This window comes from Drosophila arizonae, chromosome X (assembly GCF_054131065.1).
Source record: "Drosophila arizonae isolate 15081-1271.41 chromosome X, UAZ_ARI_1.0, whole genome shotgun sequence".
In the NCBI taxonomy this organism is placed as follows: domain Eukaryota; kingdom Metazoa; phylum Arthropoda; class Insecta; order Diptera; family Drosophilidae; genus Drosophila; species Drosophila arizonae.
Window position 1 is genome coordinate 9,298,250 of NC_142927.1, and position 24,647 is coordinate 9,322,896.

The 24,647-nt window shown below is 39.3% G+C and overlaps 2 protein-coding genes and 1 long non-coding RNA gene across 5 annotated transcripts in view; 1 reads left to right on the top strand and 2 right to left on the bottom strand.

Moving 5' to 3' along the window:
• The window catches only part of LOC108619543 (uncharacterized), a 65,028-nt gene that overhangs the window by 4,735 nt on the left and 35,646 nt on the right, over positions 1–24,647 (top strand). The gene's annotated exons all lie outside the window — the stretch shown is intronic.
• On the bottom strand, positions 11,463–12,149 carry LOC149267864 (uncharacterized). Of its 2 annotated transcripts, none has more exons than XR_016270851.1 (2): positions 12,001–12,149; positions 11,463–11,938 (listed from the first exon to the last, which is right to left on the bottom strand). It is a non-coding gene; the product is annotated as an uncharacterized LOC149267864 (long non-coding RNA). The 2 variants fall into 2 exon arrangements; XR_016270852.1 differs by having other exon boundaries at positions 12,006–12,141.
• Positions 19,567–22,790, bottom strand: nullo (cellularization-related protein nullo). Its single transcript, XM_089474049.1, has one exon. The coding sequence runs from the start codon at positions 22,726–22,728 to the stop codon at positions 22,000–22,002; it is 729 nt and encodes a 242-aa protein (XP_089330175.1). The 5' UTR covers positions 22,729–22,790; the 3' UTR covers positions 19,567–21,999.

A 24,647-nucleotide genomic window follows, 5' to 3' on the forward strand; every position in this document is an offset into this window, starting at 1 on the left:
TCACAACTCTTGTCATTTATTTAAGGTTTATATATGTCGTGATCCACAAAGTAATATCCATTGTATATCAATATTGTGTCTTGGTTTGCTGAATAACAGCTCCTTCTTCGATGTCGTCTTTAATAGCTCAATTATCATTCCTTTAACGGTCATTCCCGTATGCCAATTTCTCATTCCTTATCAATTATTTCGCACCGTGTACCTGATAACAGATTCTTTTTCCCTCCCGCACGCACTTCCTTTAGCTCTAACTCTTACAGTTTTTTCGTTTTGTGCCTTTTGTTATGTTGTTGCTGTTGCTGTTGCTGTTGTCTCTTGTCTTGTCTTGTCTGGGCTGCTGTTGGGGCTTTTTGGCCCTTCGTGTGACAGTGGCCCTAAGCCAGTTAAGATAGGTAACGCGCTCCCACACGCGGTTACTCAGTCTGTTATTTTTCGCTGCCTTTGATTTGTAACTCGTCTTTGTGTCTCTATTTCTAAACATAAAATAATGGGCTTTTTTCGCTGTTGTTGTTTTTGTCCTTGTTGTTGCATCGGGTTAGCCAGGTAAGCTGTGCCACAGCTCCCCAAAGAGCGTTCAAAGCATTTCGCACTAAAAGCATAGACTGTCTATCTCGGTTGGTCCGATCCGATATGCTACAATGGCACTGCCCGCAAATTGAGTTCAGCTGCGTGAATGTGGCAGCAGAAAGAAGAAGCAGCAAGGAGTAACAGAAGTTAGAGAATTATGGCTAACAGTTAAGCTATTTATTTAGTTATAAGCAGAGGACGGTGGGGTGGGGAAGTGTTTCAAGGCGAGAAAGTATTTCAATTCAGATCGGATAAGTATGATGGGTATATCTTTTTGAGTTGTTGGCCTCTTTTTCGTTGCCTTCTTCTTCTGTGTCTGCAGACAGCGTCTTCTGGCTGTTGTTCGAGTGAGGGAACAGTTCATTGTGAAATGCTGTCGATTGTTTGTTTGCTTATAATGTCTTCGAGCAAGGGCACGTTAGCATTTCGTGCTTGTTCAGGGCTGCGTATGTACAGCATCAGCTGAGACGCCTGAGGAAGGTGGCCTGTGTATTGTGTATATGCTGTGTGTTTTGCTTAAGTGAGAGCTTTTCAGAAGCTTAGCCGCCGCTCGAGTGTAGAATGAAGCTTATTTCACATCCTGGTATTTTTAAATGTCATCTCAAAATATATTAACTTTATATGTATGTATATGACATAGTAGTTAAAGATATACAAATTTAACTGTGTATCTTATAGGCATGCTTATAGTAATCAATACCTATCTCTTAGTTAAATAAAGCCAGAAGACCTATGTTAAAATGGAGAAAAACAGACATAAGTATTGCTAATGGAAGCTAAAGTATAATGGATAGGTAGTATATGTCCATGATTCTTCTTCTTCTCCCAACTCATATAAGGTTTGATCTAAATTCTCTTACAAACATCCAAGACAAGCACCTCAGATACAATCCATGGGGATTTCAGCTGCCCTTGGATATATTTCAGTTAAATCGCAGCTAGCTGACAAAAGCTGAAGGCTCGGAAACTGCGTTTAATTCCAAAATATAATTCTTCTATAGCCATCGAGTGCTATTCTAACAACACTAAAGCCACTAGAAAACTTAAAAAAAAAACTATTAAGTATACGCAACGTGTGCACGCCCAAAGAATTTGTGTGGGCAGCAAAAAAAAAAAAAAAAAAAAAAAAAAAATTAAAGAAAATTAAAGAAAATGGAAGAGCGAGGCATAAGTGAGTGTGAATGAATGGTGGGGTGAATGCCGCGGCAGATGGCAATAAACTCACATTTATGGAATGAAATGTACAAATGTTTTGGCCAAATATTAAAATTGTACATTAGAACCGCAAAAATCAATCAAACCCGCCAAGCGCTGTTCCAAAGGGGCTGCCTGGTGGGATGGGGCGGTGTTCTCTGTCAGGGATTGTGTATTTGTAAACATTCGCGAGCTGCCTACACCCGTGCCCGCCCCTCCCTCTGTCGCGGCCTGTTGTGTACAAATAAACGATAAACAACAATTTCGCGCTGCTCTTGCTAAAAATGTTCGAGCGCTTTTAGCATCTTGCTTAATCATGTTCATCATCGTTTCCCTTACAACATTCATTATCATCATCATCAGCGCTATTATCATTGCAATTGTGCGCCAGCCTCGCCAGCCTGTCGCAGTTGTAATTTTTCCAAATTTGTCAACTCTGTATCGCTTGTACCCCAATCCAATGCCCCATGCCACGCCCACACAGCAGGCAAAAGGACGCATATGCACATGATACATGTCGGCTTTATTTTGTTTGTTTGTTGTTGTACTTCTTTTTTTAATATATATGTATATGGTGTATAGTATGTGCACGTCTCATTTTTTTTTTTTTTTTCATTCCATAACAAAAGCCGCAGAAAATACATTTTTTATTTTTGTACCTCTTTCTAAAGGCGAAGTATATACATTTTGCCATGTGACTTGTAGCACCTGGCATAGCCGATATGTACATAGATATATAGACAAAGATAATTATATATATATATTTAAACTATATCTAGTGCATCTATCTGTCTATTGTACATATATGCAGTTTTGTATGGGTTGCTTCGAGATACCATATATTATGTACAGGCTGGGGCAGAAGTACTTGCCTAATGCTCTCTTGACGTAATTTGGTTGTTGATGAATTTTGGTTTCATCTGTTTGTTAATGTTGTTTAGAGAACATTAGAAGTTCATTCTTAAGTCGAGATCATATAGCTCAAGTAACCCATGTCACTTTCTATATCATTTTCTATCACTCTAGCCAGATTTTTGATCGACAGTTTCCCATATTCCTGGTGCGATTCTCCGTAAAAGTTTCATCAATCTGAGGCTTCTTGATTTCGAATTATATTTTTTTTACTAAACGAGCATGTTTTTTTATATATTATGTGATATATGTCGGGTTCATAACTCAATTACAAATAAGTATAGTACAATGGATTGTATACCACTGTATACCTAATCCCAATTGAGCTCTTAGCCCGACGCATAATAACTCAACGTGATTCCAAGGGTATCTAAGCTACGACACTTTCATTTTCATTCTCAGTGTAGAACGATTTGGTTTGCTCGTTTGTCCCTGATCCAAACTTATACCGACATATGAATCAGGCGTACAAGCGTCTCTCTCGCTGATTGCTGGCCAACTTTGAAATATAATAATTTTGATATATTATCTCAAATCGATAACGAGAATTCGGTGAAAATTTTATTACGGAATTTATTTCGTTGATTTAACAGATTTTTGATTGAAATACTTTGGCGTTTTATGGCTGAGTAGTGAGGAGAAATCCGATATTTTCATTGCAATTGAAATTCAATTCGTTTTTGTTGAACAATTTTATCTACATTTGTTTCTAGTTTAAATTTCAGTTTTTAGTTTTTTATTTTTTGCTCGTTTTTCATTTTTTGTATGAATTTGATTGAAATCCCGTAACGTATTTATTTTCTTTTAGCTTTCTGACCCCGTCCCCTCCCCCTTAGTACAGTTTTGGCCCTCTCTGAATGCTTCGCCTGCGGCTAAAACAGCATGAATTTTTGCACACGCACACACACACACACACACACACACACTCACATGGCATGCCATGCCGACGGCTTTTGTTTTTGTCTTCGCTTCTGATACATCTTTGCAGTGTTGTAAAATGCGAACATTTCGTGCATTTCATTTGTGCCCAACAAAAATATCATAAAACACGCATTAAAATTGGAAGCAAAAATAAAAACCTGTAAATGAAAATGAAAATGGAAATGAAAATGCGAACGAGAATGAGAATGAGAATTAAAATGAGAATTGTAAAGCATGAAGCACGAACTTTTGCTTGCTTCCTTCCTCTGGCCCTTTTTTGTTTTGCAGAGGGGCCTCCCACGCCTCGCCCCCCTCCCCACACTTTTTTCGCACGCGTTTGAAGCTCTCCATTTGGAATTTGCGTTTAATATTTTTATTGTTGTCAGTACATAAATTCATTTCATTTATGTTAAAACACATACGATTAACCCTTTTGCTCCTAAGGGGCTACAACTGAGTGAATCTCTACCTGCGAACATGATATTGAAGAGCTGTGCTCGAAGAGGGAATACATTGATTAGTTAGAGGTAGTTCGATTTTGTTATTGAGAGACTTCACAATAGATACATCGATATTATTAGTGACAGTTTGCTGTAGCTGTTGTCAGGTATGTGATCGAATCAAAGTAGAGCATATGCAGAGTCATATATATACCCGAAGTTAAATATAGTAGTCTGATATATGAATATACATACATACAATATATGTATAGATAACATATATACTTTTATATATACTTGATCTTATCGCATACCCATATTTGCATACCTCTCTGCTCTCAAAATTTCTAAAAAAAAAAATTTTAATTAAGATCTATAGAATATACAATTTTAATTAAAGTAAGACCAAGATCGATCAGTTCAGCATTGGCTTATTAGGCAAGTTTGAATCAGAAAAGATTTAAATTTGACATGTAAAGATTTTCATATATCATATTCATATATTTTCCAACACTGAATACATTGAAATTTAATAAATAAACTAATTTTGGTAACTTAGACATAAAGATATACATAAATACAAATTAAAACTCATAGAGAAAATTTAAATACAGCCTTGTTCCTAGATGACTTTGCTGGGCATTTCCTATATAGGTGACCTCAATCCCTAGGGTATCTGGCCGTTGAGCATGCCCCACAAAGCCTCATCCAGCCTCCTTGTGAAGTAGCTCTTTGCATAACTGCTTAAGCACTTCAAGCAGCTTTAAGTTCAAACATCTCTTTAGCTATTTTCATTCAACTAACTATTATTTAATTAATCTATTTTCACTTTAGCAGCTTTGTTCGCTCTCCCTTTCCCGCTGGCTGTCTCTCTCTTTCTCTGTCTGTCTCGCTCTTCATATTTGGCTAGTCGAAAAAGCCATTTACACGCTTTCCTCACGCATGCTTAACTACTCCAATCGCTGCTTCCGGCTCCCAGCTCCCCCTGTCTGCTGCCCGCTCCCCGCTCACCATCTCCCATCTCTCCACTCTGTGCACATTTTTCTTGAAGTTCTGCACATTTTTCCCACTCACATTCACCAATATTTCTCGTTTGGTCCTTGCGTCCGCTTAATTACTTTAAGTGCACATTCTTAGCATTTCTCCACCGCCTTCTCCTTCGCCACTCTCTCCGCACTCTCTTCACCGTCTGGGTTTGGCTTTACTTTTCTGTTTAGTATTTTTCTTGTCGCTGTGCTAAAAATCTGTTCACGCGTTTTAATTTCATTAGCCCCAAGAACATTCTTAGCCTTTCTATCTGTTGTTGTTTGTGCTGTTGTTGTATTTGTTGTTATTGTATATCTCATGAAATCTTGCTTTTTTCAATGTCTTTGTTGTTACTTTTGTTGCCTGTGCTGTCGGCTTAGTTGCTGCTGCAAATTGAATTGTAAAATGCCAGCCAGTATTTCCATAGATAAAGGCTGACAACTCCATGACACAGCTACACAAACACACACACGCCTACATCTGTGTGTGTGCACTGCATGACATGTTGGAATTAATTCAATAAACCAAGCTGAAGCTGCTGAGCATTCTTAGTGCACTTTCAGATGCCCCATAAAACAGAGCTCTGACAACAGCACAAACATCGCTCGCAGCACACAGCGATTTCCAGGTGAAATTGCCAAATATGAACACCTGAATATCTGACAATCGGCATTAAAGCGATATGTTTACTAAGTGGATTTGATAGCTTAGCTGCTGCCCTAATGTTTGCATTGCTAACACATGTTGATGGATTCGATTGTGGGGATTCTCTGATATAATTAATAGTCAAGTAATTGGATGCATTTTGGGTATTTAACATGTACACTGTGAGTGTGGAACATTAGATAATAGCATAAATTCGAATAAAGGCATTAAGAACGATATTTATCGATGTTTGTACCATGTAAGAGCTAATCAGTAGGGGTTTCTCTGTTGTTAGGCTATATCCGAAGCATTGGAGAAGAGCCAGAATAATATTGTTAGCAGTATCTTCAGTAAATAATTCACTTTAAATAGCGATATATATCGATTTTAGTAATCATTATATTGCTTTCGATACGCAACAATTTTATCTACGCTGAAAGCAGGCGATGCATATAGAAAGTTATTTAAAAAGTAGCTTGATTCAGAAACTGATTCGATCTATCGATAGTTATCGATTTTCAACTTGTATGTACAGCTATGACTATTGATAATGTTGACAAAATTTTTTACACAATGGAGTATGGTCGAATACATAGTTTTAGAGGCAGGTTAGATTGTATATAATTTTTATTCAAGCAGAAACTCTATTATTGTATATATGAATAGTGAATAGCCACGCCCGTTCAACGAGTATATACTTAAGTAGAATATAATGTGTGCATATACGACTAAAGATGCTCCCATAAAATACTTCTCACCTCTCGAATAGAAACCTAAGCCCAATTCGGTAGGTAAGCACTTAGCATTTTTGCTTTCGCTGTCGTGTCACGAGCCAAACTACAAATCATAATTAAAAACGCATTTGGTGCAAAATGTGTGACCAGAAGCGACTTAATCTCTGCAACTGCGCCCACTTGCATACACAGCCACGCCCACCATGCAGTCACACGTCTTGCAGCCTGCTCCCCACCCTCTAGTTCCAGTTTGCTGCGAGGCATGTTCGCACATTGTCACAGCATGCGGCGAAGGACAACAACAACAGCCACGCCTACAGCTAACACGACAAACATGAGTCTTAGCACTGGTCACGCCCACAAACACACGCACACCCGCGCAGACACACAGGACATTAGAGACAACGAGTTGGCGACAGTTTTTAATGAGCGCCTCGAGGCAGGTAGCCGGGCCAAAAGAGTTAACTACCTGTTAACCTGGCCAAATTGTTGTAGTTGCCGACGTCGACGTCGTCGCCGCGCCTAGTTTCTATTGAGCCGACCGCAAGGACACGTCAAACAAAAACCAAAACAGAAAGTGCTCGAAGTAACAGCAGACAAACAGTAGCTAAAATACCCTGCAGGCAATAGCCATGCGTAACAGCTGCAACAGCTTGGCCATCCCAGAGATATACATATGTATGTTCATATCTTCTGTATTTATATTAATATGCATCATTATATATATTTTGTTCAAGAATTAAGCATTCCCAAACACAAAAAGATTTTTATTATTAGTTATTTATATATTCGATTTCTTAGATAAATCGATAAATATCGATATTGGCTATAGAAAGAGTATGATCGATGGATTTTTGACGGATTTCAATTGAATTTTAACTTTCAACTCATATTCAACTATTTCAAATAGATACATAGCCCTTCTTGCTAGGGGAGGGAACAATTTCAATTCAATTCAAACTTTCAATTCATGTCTAACTATTACATGGCATTTCTTTCTAGCTATCGATATCGATAGATCTGATATATATGTATATATAACTATATAACAGTTTCCACCAACATAAATTCTCTATGACTTCTACTCGTTATGCCTCCATTGCTCATCAGCTTTTAAATGGGAATAAGCTATAACAGAATTAATTTTAGTTATGCTTCACCTATCTCCCTTCCGCATCTGACTGGAGCGCTGTTTTTGCTCTGGGGAACCCTTCAGTTGGGGATTAATTTGGCAAGCGGCTCAATGCATAATTACCCAAACGAAAATTTGCCGCGCCTCAGCTCGCAACTCACAGAATGGCAAAAGAGCTAGTTCTCGGAATAGTAGTTCCCCACTTTTGGAGCATTTCAGTCAACAGAAATGTGAACGAAAACTAAATTTCGGTTGCTGCTGAGCAGCATACCTCTAGCTGTCTCTCTCTCTCTCTTCCTCTATTTCTCAGTCTTGCCCTTATCTACCTCACACCGTCTCTGCCGCTACCTCCTGCCATAATTAGTGCCTTTGGGGCAGGCCAACAAAATGCATTGTTTGCCAGTTCGCATTTGGTCAACAGACAACAGAAGGCAGACACAAGAGGAAACTCAAAGTCCACTCGTTGGCGCTCCTCTCTGACTTGTAATAGATGGCCCAAATGTAAGGGCCAGGGTTTCATTACATTCTACATGCTGTCTACTCCTGTGTGAGTGTATGAGTGTTTGTGTGCTGTCAGCAAAGCTGACAACTATGTCCAGCGAGCTGAACGAGGCGACAAGAATGTTCATGCTCATGCTGTTATTCGACCTGGGGCATATCGAGTCGAGAGCTAGATTCGATTTCGATTGATCTGATAAAATTAAATCATAAGACTATATTCAGCTTAAATTTGGTTTATCGAAATGCGATTCAAATGTATTTTTAGCCATGGTCAGTTCCCCTGACTGATATCTGTGCATTGTTCTCACTGCCCTTCGTTTATCTGGTTATATTTATAATTGTGTCCAACTGTGTTCCATTGTGTCATTCAATGTCACTTGTCCTCCCCCAGTTGTTTGTCATAGTCCATGGTCAGTGCGTCATTGATTATGCGGCTTCCCAGTTAGCAATGCTTTCTAGTCCTTTATCGCCGCTGACATTCTGCTCGATACCCAGTTCACTCGAATGGCGCTTTATTCTCTTCATATTCTCATACATAAATTTAACTATCGCAATTCTAAATTGCTTCAATCAATTCGTTCTCAATGCTCAACTGAAACTCAACTGCAGAACATGTATTTTTCAAATTGTTGTAACAACATGCAGATTATTCTCCATGTTCACTTGTTTGGTTTTCTTAATTACTTTCGGTGCTTAACTCGCTTTTAGGTAGCTCTTCTAGTTTTAAAGTTTTTGTTCAATGTTAGCTCGGGCTTCCATTTCCATCTACTAAAGTAATTGCAGCTTTTCCTCAATTCACACACACACACACACAGAGACACTGCATCGGTGTGATGAAAGAAACACTTCAAAGTTTGGCGTGCATTTGCCAAATGAAAAACTCATTTCAACTAGAACTGATTCAGATGCAGATGTAGGTTCATATTTGCAAAGAGAGATAGAAAGTTACAAAGATATAATGATACAATGTTGTCAAGATGCAAAATTACAAGGATATACCGAATTTACAAAGCTACAGAAACTCAGAGATGCAATGAGAGCTAAAGATACAATTATGTAACGGTACAAAGATACTCAGAAACAAAGATATAAAAATACAGAGATACAATGATACAAAGATACTATGATACTGAGATACAAAGATACTAAGATACTATGATACAATATATTGCAATATAAAAACCCATACATACAGGAAAAGATACAGTCTGAGATATATAAAGATACAAAGATACAAAGATATTAAGATACTTAGTAAAGATAATAAGATACTAAGATTCTAAAATACAGATAGTAAGATACTAGGATACTAAAATACAGATACTAAGATCCTGACATACTATGATACTAAGATTCTAAGCTACTTAGTAAAGATAATAAGATTCTAAGATACTAAAATACAGATACTAAGATATATAGATATTAAGATACTAAGATACTCAAATGCAGATACTAAGATACTGAGATACTACGATACTAAGATTCTAAGATACTAAAATGCAGATACTAAGATCCTGAGATACTACGATACTAAGATTCTAAGCTACTAAGATATTAAGATACTTAGTAAAGATAATAAGATACTAAGATACTAATATGCAGATACTAAGATACTGAGATACTACGATACTAAGATGCAAAGATACCAATATACTGAGATACTTAGATACTAGGATACTTAGACTAACGATACAGTGATACAGCGATACACAGATGCTAGGATCCAAATATACAATTATCCAGATATATCAAGATATTGCAACATAAGAGCCCATGTATACAGCCAAAGATACCGTCTGATAGATATACACAGATTATTACAGATGCATATACACATTTCAGCTGTAAGCAAAGTTTTAAAAGAAAGCAAATAAATTGCAGGCGAGTTTATAATTTCTGTTTCTGTTTTTGAATATACAATTAAAATTTGGAGGATGCCGCGGCAATAGTTTAATTTCAATTTGAAATCACATTTGCTAAATGTTTACAAATTGCGTGCCAGCCAAATATTTACATATTAAATTTATTCGCAACGAAATTATTTACTTGACATACATATAGCCAAGCTACAGTGCGTGCGAAAAGTTAAGCAACCGAGTCGATAGATAGAAAATTGAGAAATGTATCTAAATGTTAGAGAAGCAATGAGCATGCATAACTACTCCGAGTGTTCGCTTTCTACCAATGGGCATTAACTCTGTTGACATTAAAAAAGTACTCAATGTAAGAGCTCTTTAATTAGAGTACTCAAACAGTACTCACAGAGTACTCAAGGAGCACTCAATTCTAGTAGTTGGGAACAGAAATCACTTTTCAAACTCTGACGATGTCATTTCACTATCGATACTTCAATTCGGAAAGACTTTGGCAATGCAGTTGAATCCAACAATAATTTATTACATTGTTGAATCACAGGTTTGCCAATGTATAGGAACTTTTGCGCGGCACTGTACACTTGGGTCATTCATCAATGCGAAACGATGTGTTAAAGGCCAACGGGTTGTGTCCGTGAGCGTATGTAGATTCTGTGTGTTTGTTTATTTGAGTTATGCATATCAAGTTGTAAACTAAACATGCCACTTGCCACATTCCTGCTGCCACATGCCATCGAATCCACAGCGAACTTGGCCTCTAATTTGCATACATGTATTAGGTTCCCATCTTCCACAGACAGCAAACGGGCAAACAAATTACAAGGCATAAAGTCAAAAGTGGCTTTATAATTATGGGTACACGCACACACCCACCCACACACAGACACGCAGAGGGAAAGTGAGCTGAATGGTTGTTGTCGGCTTAAATACATGCTTAGAAATCAATTTCTGGCAGCGATAAGCGATAAGCGATAAGACGGCAAACAAACAACGCGCAAACCTTTCGCACAATGCTCAACTCGATATAAGGGACAGACACAAAAGCCGCGCACAAAGGCATAAAAGGCAGACAGTAAACAGTCATAGCCTCGTTCCAGCTGCCCCTTAGACCGGGCCACGGCCACGGCACGATTGGGTCAAGCGTAAGGCCCCAAAAAACGAGATATATAAAATAAATATATACCTATTAACAGAAATGAAAAAACCGCAAGGTCCACAGCTAAGGCTTCTCAGCAAACGCACTGTCTGACCTTTCCTTTTGCAGCCATGTTGAAATTCCCATTGTTTTGACTTAGATGAATTTCCTTAGTAGTTCTATATGGAGCTATCTGAATTCCTCAAGCATATTTCAGCTGCATAGCTTTAAATTGATATTACATAGTTAAATGAGATTCCTTAAAAAGAAAAGTTGAACGAATTCTGTTGCCCAAAAGCTTTCACTTTTCTCTCATATTGCATAAGTGAATATATAATATTTCATACATCTGCAAATACTTAGATCATTAATCTAGAAAACTCTAAGATCAAAAATCATTTATTAAAATTTGCAATAATTTCCTTATCTTATTGAAGAATGAATTCATTTCACAAGAAGTGATTGTACTGTATATATATCAATTAGTATATATGCTTGATTTGGTGTCCAAAATTGTGTTGATTCGAAATGTGTAATAATTTGTTGTATGCTATCAGTGCAAGTCCCCATCTGGGGCGCGTTCTATTGCTTCGATTTGTGGAGATCGGTTGATTTAGCTGACGACGGAGCCGAAGGCTTGGCTCCGCTCTGTTGGCTCGCATTGCCCGGGGACTGCTCCCGCAGTGTGAACGTGGCCAGTTGGCGTAGGGGTATTACCTCGCCCGGCATATTTTGATATAGTTGCTGCTCCTTCTGGCCAATAGTCCAGCCAAGCTTGACCAGCTGCCGCTGCAGTTCCTCCTGTGTGCGGTGCGACATGCTGCTCCCCAAGCTTCTATATGAACGAATTTAAGAATCTATAAATAAAATGTCCTTGAATAGAATTATGAAAATTATTTGGATCGAATTTTGTTTGCACTTGACTATTTAATCTTTTTTGCTAAATGTAGAGGATTGCAAAGTTGTGTTCTATTCGAATGCTAAAATGAGATTTGTTTGTTTCTATTCTCGAAAAAAAACCGAGGTGAGCTTGACATGAGCTTGAAGTCAGGGCAAAGTTGATCAAAAAATCCATGTATATTTATATATCGAAAAAAACAGAGCTCAGGTTGACATGAGCTTGAAGTCAGGGCAAAAATCCATGTATATCTATATCTATATATAGATCTATATCTATGAGCGAGATCGAGAGCGAGCTATATGAGCGAGAGCGAGAGCGAGATAGCGAGAGCGAGAGCGAGAGCTATATAGAGCGAGAGCGAGAGCGAGAGCGAGAGCGATAGCTATAGCGATAGCTATCGAGAGCGAGAGCTATAGCGAGAGCTATCTATATATCTATATCTATAGCTATATCTATATCTATATCTATAGAGCGAGAGCTATATCGAGAGCGATAGCTATAGCGAGATAGAGCGATATAGCGATCGAGAGCTAGAGCGAGAGAGAGCGAGAGCTAGAGCGAGAGCGAGATATCTAGAGATATCTATAGCTATAGCGATCTAGATCTATATCTAGATATCTAGCTATATCTATATCTATATCTATATCTATATCTATATCTATATCTATATCTATATCTAATATTCATTCTATATCTATATCTATATCTATATCTATATCATATCTATTCATATGGTTTCTATCTCTATTCTATTCTATATCTATTCTATTCTTTCTATATCTATCTATTCTATATCTTACTCTATCACTATCTAATCTATATCTATATCTATATCTAATATTCAGTGAGAGCCTTTCCCAGTCTACTTGCAATTGGTTTCTTCTCCACTTACAACTTTGTCCATATCTTTCTCTCTCACTTCACTATATATAGAATTTCTTTAAGCGTATTCGAATTGCTCGCCTTCAGCTAGCGCAAAAGAAATCATAAAATTAAATATGCGTAGCATACTTTTTGGGGCGGCTGCTGCTGTGGGCTGCAATTGACTTGGGCCGACAATCAAAGCAAGGCTGACGGTAAGAGGCGGGGCTGAGGAAAGTGGCAATTGGCAAGTGTGGCAGAAAAAGAAACCCGAAAAAAGGGCTGTGGCAGAGCGAGTAAAATGGGAGGAAACGGCAGACCTATGAAATGGTTATGGGGCCAGTTTCATGAATGCGGCTTCGATTTGCAACGCTTAGTTGCACGCATTTTGACTGTGTGGCAGAGGGATGACAGAGGATGGCTGGCGTAGGGCTCTGGGACTTCGACCTGCTGTTCTTTTCTTTTCTTTCGTCTCATTTGATTTCTTTTGCGGTTGCTTTTGGTGTCGCTGCTCCTACTGCTGTTGCCTCATTTGATGGTTGCAATTATGGCGTCATTTACATTTTGCCTTGGAATGGAATGAGTACACCGCCCCGCTCGTGTCTCAGCAATGGACCCAGTGCCAGTTCTGGTACAAGCTTGGCCAGCATTTTGCAGTTTTTGTTACATTGTTTTCTTAATATACCCTGTAGGTGGTTCTTGAGAGCGGCCTTATCGGTTATCCTCCTCACACGCACACAAAAAGAAAGAGAAATAATCTACTCTCCTTAGCTGACTTTACCTCTATAACTCTTCGTCTGACTTATCTTTTTATCCTTGATTAAGTTATATTATATTTTAGGCTTTTGAAGATCAGAAACTTTAGATGTGAAATATATGCCCGAGTATCTGCTGGGTAAATGGGAATATTCAAGTCAAACAAAGAAAAAACGAGCTTCTTACATTCATTATGGTCCCATCCCAGTGCATACAGGGTATATGCTCGTTGAGCACACCCCACCCGAACGCTCTTCCTCTTGCCGCTTTCTTATTGTTCTCTTCAACAATATTGTTATTGCTATTGTTATTTCAATGCCACTTTGCTCGTCGAAGCGCGCTGCTAAGTATGCTACACATTTGCTTTCAATTTTCTTTGTTTTTCATATTTCCATGCAACGGGCGTAACTGAGACGGGGCGTGGCTTAACACTTATAGAGCTGTGTCAGTGTGTGGCAGCTTTCTGCAAGCTGCAGCAGCTTTTAGAAGATGACAAAATTAATGAATTGTAATATTTTAGTCGAGCTACTTATTTAGGCCATATTAGATCTGATTCATTAGGCAGGAAATCGTGTTTTGAATGTATTACTAATTGTAGTACTTGTTTAATGCAGAGATATATATCTAGGTGAGATATGAATATAGATATGAGATATAATATTGAATTAAGATTTTTTTTCTGGTCTCTTTTCATTATCTATTCCTTAATTTATTTTCTTATAGATATTCACTGTCATTTTTGACTATGATAATAATTTACACACTCATTAAGTAGCTTGGAAATGTCTCATATTCAAGGCCAAGCTAATGCTATAAAAATTAGCTTTGCAAAGTTAGTAAAGGCAAAAAAAAAAAAAAAAAAAAATGAGGAAAAGCAAAATACAAATCTTAACAAAACCAAAATTTCTAACAAAATTTAAAAAAGAGTCAAACTTTGTTAAGTTACTTAAAGAAATTGAATTAATGAATAGGGTTTCCTCAAGATTGAAATGCACATCGAAATCGTTTTTTTTTTCCTCAAGAGCTTTGAATACGTCTTTCAGTATATTAAATGAGGCGATTTATGGGTGTGTGTATGCCGCTGTGTGTGTGCGTGTTTCTAAGTGTGTCCCCTAATTCTTGTCCTTGCTCAATTTTATGGCCTGTGGGGTGGTGTCTGTCTGCTCTTATTTAGCATGCCCTTTCATTATCATTTACTTATGTCCGCTTCTTTCGCGTTTTTTTTTTTTTTTTTGTTTGTCCTGTTTTATGCGTTTTCTTCTTCTTCCGTTTTTTGTTGGCTTTTTAATTGGCACTTACGCTTTGGCTTATGTACAAGACATCCCCGCCCCCATGCTTGTCCCCCTCCGCCTAGGCAGCTTGCGCTGCTGTCTAATTTATTTTTCGGCAAATGCCTTTTATCCTTTTGTCATTTAGTATACCAGCCCCTGTCCCCGCGCTCCCCTCCCAGCTTGCTCTCGAATGAGCTTCAACTAATTGCGTAACGCATACGCCCCATGCGCCTTAAGTGAGATTTGCTGCAGGACTGCAAAGCCAAAGACTTTGGCCATCATTTCTTTTGGCATGGGAGGCAAGGCTCTTACCTCACATCGACTGCTGCTGTGCTCTTGGCCCTAGTCCTCGCTTTTTGGCCGGTCCTCCAATATATTGTGCGTGTCCATGCGGCATTTTATTATCTCAATTTGGCGCTGCCAGCTAAAATCCATCGGGATTTGTGGCATGATATAGTGTTGTGTACATTGTCATTAAAATTTAATTAAGCGCCAACTTCATATGAATCAAATGGAGATGACTCGTGTGTGTGACAGAAACAGAGAATTTGAGAGAGAGAGAGAGAGAGAGAGAGAGAGAAAAGAGGGAGTGCGCCGAGAAAGTAACGCAGCGACAAGAATCTAATTTTCTCTTGTGAGTGTGCATACAAAACAGACTGTAATAATTTATAACATGATGAACTTATTTCTGTCAACCCACACGCACACACACACACAAGCCAACGTTGAGATTGGCGCGCATGCAAATGATTTGTTTGCAACAATTTTCCACATATGCCAAGTTGGGCCAACGGAAAGCGCAAAAATCTTCATAATAACAAAACATCAAGTTATAAAACCTCCAAATGAAAATGGCACAGCGGGCAGTTACCCTGTAAAAGAGCTGTAAAGTTAGAATTAACTGGAGATGGACAGACTAACAGTTCACATAGTGAATTATTAACAGTTTCTTGTTAACATCATTGTCAAAGCTGCTGCTGTTAATCAACTTCAACAGTCGACTGCTAATATATATATAAAGTCCATTCATTATGTTAACTTAGTAATTGGATGTTAGCTTTGCAGAACAGTAAGATTTTCCACAGATTCGCCAACATAAATATCAACTCAACTTACACTGTTAAGAGCTCCACTGTTAATACTTATATGTTATGCTATTACCGTTAAGGAAAGCAAACGGTTAAGATTGTATCTCTGCTGAGCAGCTGTTCTCGCTTTAATATTCGTTACCATGAATGTATTAGTGAATGCAGGCAGCAGAAGATTCATTGCATTTCCACGAACAGAAATCCAATTAGAATGCGACGTAGCTGAACATCGGGTCGATAGCAGTTCCAGGAAACATACGCTATCTTTCGCCCCCTCTCTCCCCTTCTATATATATGTTTATACATATATATATCTCTTTCTTGGTCGAAATCAAAATGTAAAGAGATAAAATTGGATTGCCTGCTGCGACGCATGGCAAAATACCCCACGAATGATGCTGATGAGTATAACTGTAATAGCAAATTGTTGGATGCTGCGCGATGATGATGAGAAGTGGGAGGTGAGAGAATGAGGCGAAGCAAAGGCGCAGGCAAGGCTGGCAAGGTAGAGGCATAAAGATTGTTACCATATTGCTATCATTTGCACACAATCAGCATCAGCGTGAACAGACACGAATGACTCACCGGCAGCATGGTGGGATGGATGGACCCGAGGGCGGCGGCCGAAAGGTGCGCGGGGGGCTGGGGCAGAGTGGAGTTGGTCGTGTTGCATGTGACTGGGGGTGGGTGTGGCATGTGAAGAGGCCGCCGGCGGAAGCGTCAAAGGGAAATAAAACGATTTCATCGCGTTGCCAACGATAGCGGCTGCGACTGACGTTGCCAGCCACAAACTGGAGCCTGAGCAATATGGGAAAAATAACAGGAAAAGTGGGAAGAACTTGCTGGAGTAGTCGGTATATGGCGGTTCTGAAAGTCATTGTCAACAACGCAAATTGTGGATAAATTGAAAAATACAATTTTAATAAATATTCTAGCACAAAATCAAATTTCGCATGCTAAAAATGAGAATAAAACAGTTTACAGGTTTATAGGTTGATTTCTCGCTCCCTCTTCCTCTCTTTCTGCTTGCTTGCTACTCAAGTGGAATCACTTTATAATGCTCGACTTAAGCCTCGTCTGGCTGCCTGTTTCAAACTAATACACCCTTTATTTATGCTGTACATACACACACACACACTTACACACCTCTGTCACAGCCTCAGCCCTAAACTACGCACACCTGGAACCCCGGTGAGCGTATTCGATTCAATATTATGTTAAATTTACTTTATTTCGCACGGCTGCGCAATGCTCTGCCGAAAATTCCTGGGACCAAAAGAAAGTAACTGTAAAAACCATATGTGAACATGGAAGTGTTAAAAATAATCATATCATCCTATCATCATATCATCATATCATCATATCATCATATCATCATATCATCATATCATCATATCATCATATCATCATATCATCATATTATTATATCATCATGTCATCATATCATCATATCATCATATCATCATATTAATATATCATCATGTCATCATATCATCATATCATCATATCATCATATCATCATATCATCATATCATCATATTATTATATCATCATGTCATCATATCATCATATCATCATATCATCATATCATCATATCATCATATTATTATATCATCATATCATCATATTATTATATCATCATGTCATCATGTCATCATATCATCATATCATCATATTATTATATCATCATGTCATCATATATACCCGTTTTGATAGAGTGAAAACAGAGGTATTAAAACCAAATCCTCAAATAGTCGAATGATTAAGTTTTGGGGCTTTAAAAATAGACCTCGTCGCAGCAGCCAGACAGGGGAACTTCATATGAAAACATCCCAAAACGAGCAGGCTTAAACAAAGAGGCAGAAAGGGACAAAGCCAGAGAGAGAGAGAGAGAGAGAGACAGGACGACCGTGTCGCGACCCACTTAACATGCGTGAAATGTGGCAACACGCATAAACTGACAAATTTATTTGATTAGCCAAAATTGCGGCTGGCTCGGCGCCTGCACGTATGCAATCATTTATGTTGCCCCTAATCGCCCCCGCCGATGTGCCCTCTACTGGGTAATTGCCATTTACGATATGAGAGAAGAGCCAAGCAACGGCTCTGATTCATTGCGAGTCGGCTTTTGGCCTCGGCCTCAGCCTCAGCCTTAGCCTCAGCGTCAGCCTCGACTGCAGTGAGCGGCATTAAGTCTGTGCCCGAAATTGAAAAGTATTTGCCGGCTGTTTGTCTTGCTTTGCCCTGCCTCTCATATCGTGATATTGTCTCTCTTCCTCTTCCTCTCCATCTCCCTCTCTCTCATCCACTGTCTCATCTTGCCTTGTTCGCCTTGTCTTTTGACTCTTGTTGGCTAAGTCGAGCAGCTTCATTCTCTTCTGACTACTATGTTTTGCCTTCTTCCACTCGAATACCCTATCTAAGTCAACGAGGCATTATATTCATAAAACCAGATGGTCTAATAAGGATTTGTCAAATGGGAATTGTCTTACATAAAGTTTCGATTCACATTCGATTTCCTGCTTGTCTGTAAGAGAACAAAGTCTTGTTAGGGCATTCAGCATTCGTATTTATGGTATTTGGCTCTGCTTGTACATTTCTTATTAGCCGCTTTGCGACATTTGGCTAACACGCGTTACTCATACGCCGCATGTTGCATGCTAAAATTGACTGTCTGTTTGACTGTCAGAGTCTCTCTCTCTCTCTCTCTCTCTCTCTCTCTCTCTCTCTGACTCTGTCTCTTTTATGTTCTGTTTTGCTTGTTCTCTTTCCGCTTTCACTGCAGACATTTGCTTATAATTGCCGATTAGTTTTCATTTGTTGACTTTGTTAGCACGTGACGCGCCCTTCGCCCGTGGCTATCGATTTAAGCCACAGGCCCTGGCCAAGTGGACAACATCTAAATAGTCGGTTTGTTAGCTGGCGAGCTGAGCCACAACGATTTCAATGAATGTTGTTTGTTGGCTGTTTTGCTAGTAGCTGTCCCAGCTAAATGTTCAACAGCCCCATTGATTGAGTTCAGTTGTCGCTCTCTCTCCCTCTCCCCCTCTCTCTCTCTCTCTCGTTGTCTATCTCTGTGAACTTGTGCCAATTTTTGTGGTCAGCTTTGCGGTTCGTTCAACTTGTTGTCATCTAGTTTATTTTATTTTATTCATTTTATTTTCTTTTTTTTTTCATGTGCCTCATGTCTGTCGGGGGCGCCACAAGTGCCACAAATATTTCATTGCGGCATTTGCATTATGTGGCGCGTCGCCGTCTCTGGCATTTCGCCTGCCACTGGCCAGCCTCATTAATCTTCAGCTAACAATGCCTCTCCTCCTCTCTCCTCTCGCTCAGCGGGCATTAGATTTAATTTTTGTTTTGCCTAATGAATTAAATTCGCAGTTCGCATTTGTTGCTGTTGCCAAAAATCAAATTAAGATCGAGAGAAAACAGAACTTGTCAATATAAGCGAAGAGACACATCATCAATAGCAATCGCTGGACACTGTGAAATTGACTGATTGAAATGTCCGCCCGTAAACGATAAAGATAAATCGAAGGCTAAATAGCAGCGAGAGTAGTTTGAAAAGTTGCCAAACATAAAAAATTTCAAGTAGATGCAATTTCAATTCATATTTATTTTCGTTTTCATCTTTACTATCCGTATACTAAAATATAAAATATTAATTCATACATCATGTAAATGAATATATATGCATTATGTTATTATTATTCATAGCATCGCTCTATCTCTTTCTGCCGCATTCTGCACATACGTTTCTTTGCATATATATGTATGTATATATATGCATATATATTTATATATTTATATATATATATATCTCTCTCTCTCTTTCTGTTTCTCTTTCTTCAATCTATTCCTATCCTATTCTACATATATATTCAATCAATACAGTCTATCTCTTTGTCCAGTTACCTGCCTCTACCTGCATATGCTCGTACACAACTTTCTAACGGTTTCGCAAATATCCTTGATCTCCTATTCATTCTCTTCTCTAGTCCTCAGATCTAGCTACCTGTAGATGATATATCTCACCTTATGTCTAAGCCTATGTCATATTGTCTACCTCAATATGTTTCTATCTTTTAGTCAGACTTCTTATCTCTTTAGCTATATGAAATATCTAGAAATATATATCTCACATATCATATATGTATCTACCTGCGCTCCTTCTCTCTCTTTAAGCGTCAATTATAACGTAACATAGCTCTGCCCTGCTTACCCTACCTACCCTGCTTATCCGTTTTCTCTCTCTCTCTCTCTCTCTCTCTCTCTAACTACTACAGGGTATTTGTGCCAACTCCTCGCACAGACTTTCATACTATCATATACATATTATTTATCCCTCCCCCATTTTTGTTTATTTCCCTCATTCGTTAACGTTTAACTGACAAATGCCATTATTCAGCCCGCACAACACTCTTTTATTACAGGGTATACAGCATTGCCTTGCGTTGCTCTGACTTATTGCTAAGCCAGAAAAAATCCCATAAAATCTTCCTCAACTGTCTCCTTCTCTCTCTCTCTCTCTCTCTCTCTCTCTCTTGCACCCTCAATTTTGCTCTCGCTCTTTTAACTGTTGCATTTCTGGCTGCATTTTGGCTAAGTTTTTCTAGCATTTTCATGTATTTTTCTTTTTCTTTTTTTTTTTTTTTGTAAGCTGGCAGCGAATACATTGACTCTGATTTATTGCCAGTGGCATTTGCCAGTGACCCTGCCCCACTTTAGGAGCGTTGGCAGCCTTAACTCTAAAACTGATAGCTCGCTACACAAATGGACCCAATTACTATTCCATTCATGCTGGCAATTAAATTTGTCTTCATACATCAGACAATTTGAACTCATTTGGCATATCTATTTCTAGCTTATGAATAGCATGCCAGCAAAACAAAAGGATTACACTATGGCCACGCACATGTTGAATGGTAATCTCTTCCACTGACTGGGATAGATTGATTGACTGCTTAGTTAAGCTATCAAACATTTATCGGACAGAGTCTCAAAGCCCAAAGCATTTGTTTGGCAGCATGTACATACATATATTGCGTTTGATGAACTGATTGACTAATTGTCATTTCATTTTGTCTCTTTGATATTGATTTGAATAATGGATAATGTGTTTCATTAATTGAGTAATTTGAATCTCGATGTTTTAGCATGTATTTAAAATTATTCCTTGCTTGCTTCAATCGATTTGATTGACAGACTGATTTCTGTGATGTATTCTAGAATTTAAATTGGGAAATTAGGGTATATTGGTTTTTTAAAGGTATGGTTTTTTTAAGTATATATAATGTAAAAGTATATATATTCTTGATCAGGGCGACGAGCTGAATCGATTAAGTCCTGCCCGTCTATTTGACCGTCCATATGTATGAACGCGTAGATCTCAGAAGATATGAGAGCTAGAGACTTTTTTAACTACCGTATATACAGTGCGGATATTGAGCTTATCTAAAAAAAAATCGATAACTCATTCCGTTTATTCGTTATCGATTAAACACATTAGCGAAAATTAATTATTTTATTACGTCACTGAACCTTAAAGGCCACTGACCCCTTGTCTTATATGAACTACATATTATTATTCCTTTACCCAATGATTGATTGGTTGATTGAAGACAGACCTCGCACTTTCCAGGGCTACAACTCTTCGCCTAGACTTTACTTATTTCAACTAATAATGCTGAGCTTGAATGTTGTTGATATTCTATACATGCACCTATGCTGGCATTCCAACCCAATAAACAGCCAAGAAATACAAATGACCGCAGATATCGTATTTCTAGGCTATTTCACTCTTTTCAGCTGCATCATTGAGTTTCAAATGACCTTCAGCTAATAGTATTTGATTGACTGATATATCGGCTTGATTTTGCTTTTCTTTTACTTTTATTTTAGACTGAATTTCATTCAAATTGACTTAAAACTAAGTTAGCTATTCTACATATATTAAAAGCTATCACATTGCGGATTCCATTTGTCAACTCTTCTTATCTCTCTCTCTCCCTCTCTCTCGCTGTATCACTATTTGCTCGTCAAATGCGTCGCTCATTGCGCCGTGCATAGTGAAAGGCGCCGTAGTATTCCTCCAGATCACGTAGCTCTCGCTCCAGCTGCTGTTCGAGCTTGGCCTGGTCGGCCTTCTGACGTGTGGACAGACGACGCACGCTACTCTGGCTGGCGCTGCCGCTGCCGGGCAGGCGGAAACTGAGGCGACGTCGCACCTTGCAATCATCGTAAAGGGGCGTGTGCTGCTCCAGCTCCTTCTCATGCTCTTGTTCCTCCTCTAGCAGCTTGGGGTGCTCGGCCAACGTGCAGCGGCGTGTGTCCGTGTGTGAGGGAAAGCCTCGAGGCGTTGTCTGGCCGGAGAGCGCTTCGCTAATGTCGTGTGGACGCAGCGCCTGGGGCAGTAGTCGCTTGCTTTCAGCATGCTCGAACATGCATTTCCACTGAGCGTAGTTGTTGTCCACCTGCTGCTGCTTCCTCTTCTTCTTCTGCTGTTGCTGGCTGGAAGTCAGGAGCGTGCTGCAGCTGCCAAATGAGGAGCATCTGGGCATGGGGCGCAGCAGTGCTGTGCGCGCCCCGCAGCCACGCTGAAAGGCGCATTGACGCTTCTTGGCCAGCTTGCGCTGCAGCTGGGCGAGTAATTGGCACCACTGTGGACGCGGCGACGGACAGCAGCCGACTTGACTCGGCGTCAAGTCGGCATAGCTGACGCGAATGCTCGCATTGCTGCTGTGCGTATCGGAGTGTGTGCTGCCCATGATCGATTGAAGTTGCTCTTGCTTGCTTGGCTGTCGTGTGGCTACTGGTTGCCCAGCTCTCGGCGTCTCGTCTATTTAAGCTGCCAACTCGGCGAGTGCCGCCGCCCTACCTGGGCAGCCCAGCTCTCAGGTAATCCCTGCCCGAGCAGGTACGCCAAATGCGAATATTGAAAATCTTATTGCTGGTTGCCATAAAAGCTAAACGCGCTTTGCATCCATTTATGGCACCTCATTAAAATTGGGTTTTGCATAAATCTGCTATTTTCCTTCGGTTTTGGTTTTGGTTTTGGCCGTCATAAATGCGACCGTTCGACCGAGCGCATTGTGCACACGTGTTCCAGCCTTGGCTAATGGCCGGCCATTTGGCTCGAGTCGCAGGCCTGCCCAGCGGGTCAAAAGCCAAAGGCGCCACTTGAGAAACCGTACAGCAAACGGTTAATGAATTGCACTGCGAGCAGCTGTCACAATGAGGGGGGACACCAACTCCCACTGCTTACAGCCGTTGCAACAAGAGAAGCTCACTCACTCACTCACGTTCTTTCTCTCTCTCTCTCTCTCTCTATGGGGCACGTCTTCATATTTCGTTTACGGCTTTGTATGTCCATCAACTATAAACGTGGCTTTTGCGCGTCAGCCAGGAAAGGCTCCTCTGCTCGCATGCCTTGCTTACTTCTGTGCATTGCATATACTAATTGTATATTCCGCTCGCCTCTGTTGTTGTCCCGCTGTATATTTGAGCTCTTTTTAATTAACAATTGCATCTGTTTACTTTCGTTTGGCAATTGTATAACTAGTTGAGGAACATGGCTTTTTAAGCTGTGAGATGTGTGCTCCACTTAAGTACAATGTGCTCAAGCATTAACATGGAATTCAAGATCGTACAATCTATTACAGAGACATAAGCAAAACTATGCTAAATAGAGATTTGTTATTGAAAAAAATATATATTCAAATTACTTGTATAACAAACTTTCCTATTAGATATAGATTTTACATGACGATAAGCTTAATAAAAAACGGAGTTATGATCGAAGTTTCGATCAGCCCAGGTTTAATAATTGTGTATCATTCGTCTGAGTGTAGCTTAGATCGCTATAGCTCATCCATTAGTTCAGCACAGATCAATGTGGTTCTTCGGAATGCGCTATTATACCCCACTACATTTAGGATAGCCAGAGAAAGTGGAGGTCAGATCAAGTCAACATAGATCACTAAGATATCTGAGTATGCCATAAAAGTCGTTCTAGCTGAATCAAAACGGTTCGTTGACTAGGCTAATTAGATTTCGTTTTAAGGGTTGATGATCAAAAGTAACTGATCTTAGAGCATTATTACGCCGCAAAGCCGTCAATGAAATATTTAGATATCAGTTTGTTGAGCATAGCTATATCACCTGGAGCATCTTTATTGAATCATACTTCAGAGGAATATATATGATTCTATCGCAAAGCCTTAGACAGAGGGCAATAGATATATTCATTTTCGATCCGGCACTCTCCCAATAAGCGTAACCACAAAAATAACATTATAACTTTAACTACTCTTCCTTGTACATACATATTAAAGTATGCAAACAGCTGGCAATAGCCGAGTGAATGTATGAATGAGTTGTAAATTACCTCACGTATTCCATAAGCAATTCGCAGCACAATTTAAGCTGCTTTCGCCATTCTAAAAGCTATTCATCATATATTTCCCACTCTCTCTCTCTCTCTTCTTATTCCTCCCTCTCTCCTGCACTAATCAAAACATAAGCAGCTGGTCTATAAATACGAATTGCTCTTAAAACTTTGCTTAATTTCACATATATTTACGACAATTGTAATTCGTAGCTGCAGGCTGCATTTGCCTTCACTAACTTTAATGACTGCGTCGAGTCTGATTTAATACTCAGCACGCAGCACTCAGTCAGCTTCGAT

Bases quoted from the DNA above. Each gene is read 5' to 3' on its own strand.
- nullo (XM_089474049.1), bottom strand. From the start codon at position 22,728: ATGGGCAGCACACACTCCGATACGCACAGCAGCAATGCGAGCATTCGC.